Source organism: Oxyura jamaicensis, unplaced genomic scaffold (genome assembly GCF_011077185.1).
Source record: "Oxyura jamaicensis isolate SHBP4307 breed ruddy duck unplaced genomic scaffold, BPBGC_Ojam_1.0 oxyUn_random_OJ67300, whole genome shotgun sequence".
NCBI classification, from domain to species: domain Eukaryota; kingdom Metazoa; phylum Chordata; class Aves; order Anseriformes; family Anatidae; genus Oxyura; species Oxyura jamaicensis.
In genome coordinates this window covers 1-790 of record NW_023308457.1, presented here as the reverse complement: position 1 = coordinate 790, position 790 = coordinate 1, and the positions used below count along the sequence as shown (strand labels likewise).

The 790-nt window shown below is 66.2% G+C and overlaps 1 protein-coding gene across 1 annotated transcript in view; it reads right to left on the bottom strand.

The window, feature by feature from the left end:
- LOC118159113 (histone-lysine N-methyltransferase 2B-like) overlaps positions 1 to 682 on the bottom strand; it is a 1,275-nt gene extending 593 nt beyond the window's left edge. Inside the window, exon 1 of the mRNA XM_035313739.1 lies at positions 364 to 682. Within this exon, the coding sequence (XP_035169630.1) occupies positions 374 to 634 (261 nt within the window). The 5' untranslated portion in view covers positions 635 to 682 and the 3' untranslated portion in view covers positions 364 to 373. The remainder of the gene's footprint in view (positions 1 to 363) is intronic.
- Between the last annotated feature and the right edge of the window lie 108 nt (positions 683 to 790).

Sequence of the window (790 nt, the reverse complement as noted above, 5' to 3'; positions counted from 1 at the left end):
CCCTTAGGATGCCACGCAACGCCCTCAAGACGCCCCACAACGCCTTCGGGATGCCCCATAACGCCCTCAAGATGCCCCACAACGCCCTCAGGACGCCCCACAACGCCTTCAGGACGCCCCATAACACCCTTAGGATGCCCCGCAACACCTCAGGACGCCCCATAACACCGTGGGACGCCCCATAACGCCCTCAAGACGCCCCACAACGCCCTCAGGACGCCCAACAACACCCTCAAGGCGCCCCACAACGCCTTCAGGACGCCCCATAACACCTCAAGGTGCCCCATAACACCTCGGGACGCCCCACAACGCCCTCGGGACGCCCCACAACGCCCTCGGGACGCCCCACAACGCCCTCGGGACGCCCTCCCCCCTAGTTGAGGAAGCGGCGGCAGCGCTTGGCGCCGCAGTTGCAGGGCAGCTTGGCGGCGGGCTCCTCGATGGGGAACTTGTAGTCATAGGTGAGCTCCTCGCCGCGCAGGATGCGGCGCAGGGCGAAGATGACGATGCGCTTGTGGCCCTCCACGTGGATGACGCGCGAGTAGCAGTTGGGCTCGCACGAGTGGTTGATGAAGCGCGCGGCGCTGCCGTGCATGGTGGCGTCCACCACCTCGGCGTCGTCGATGCGGAACATGTAGCAGCCGATGCCCTGCGGGGGGGGGGTCGGTTGGGGGGCGTTATGGGGTGTGGGGGGGCGTTATGGGGTCAATACGCCATGGGGTGATGGGGACATCGTCATGGGGTGGGGACATCATTGGGAGATGGGGACGTGGTCATGGGGTGGGGACAT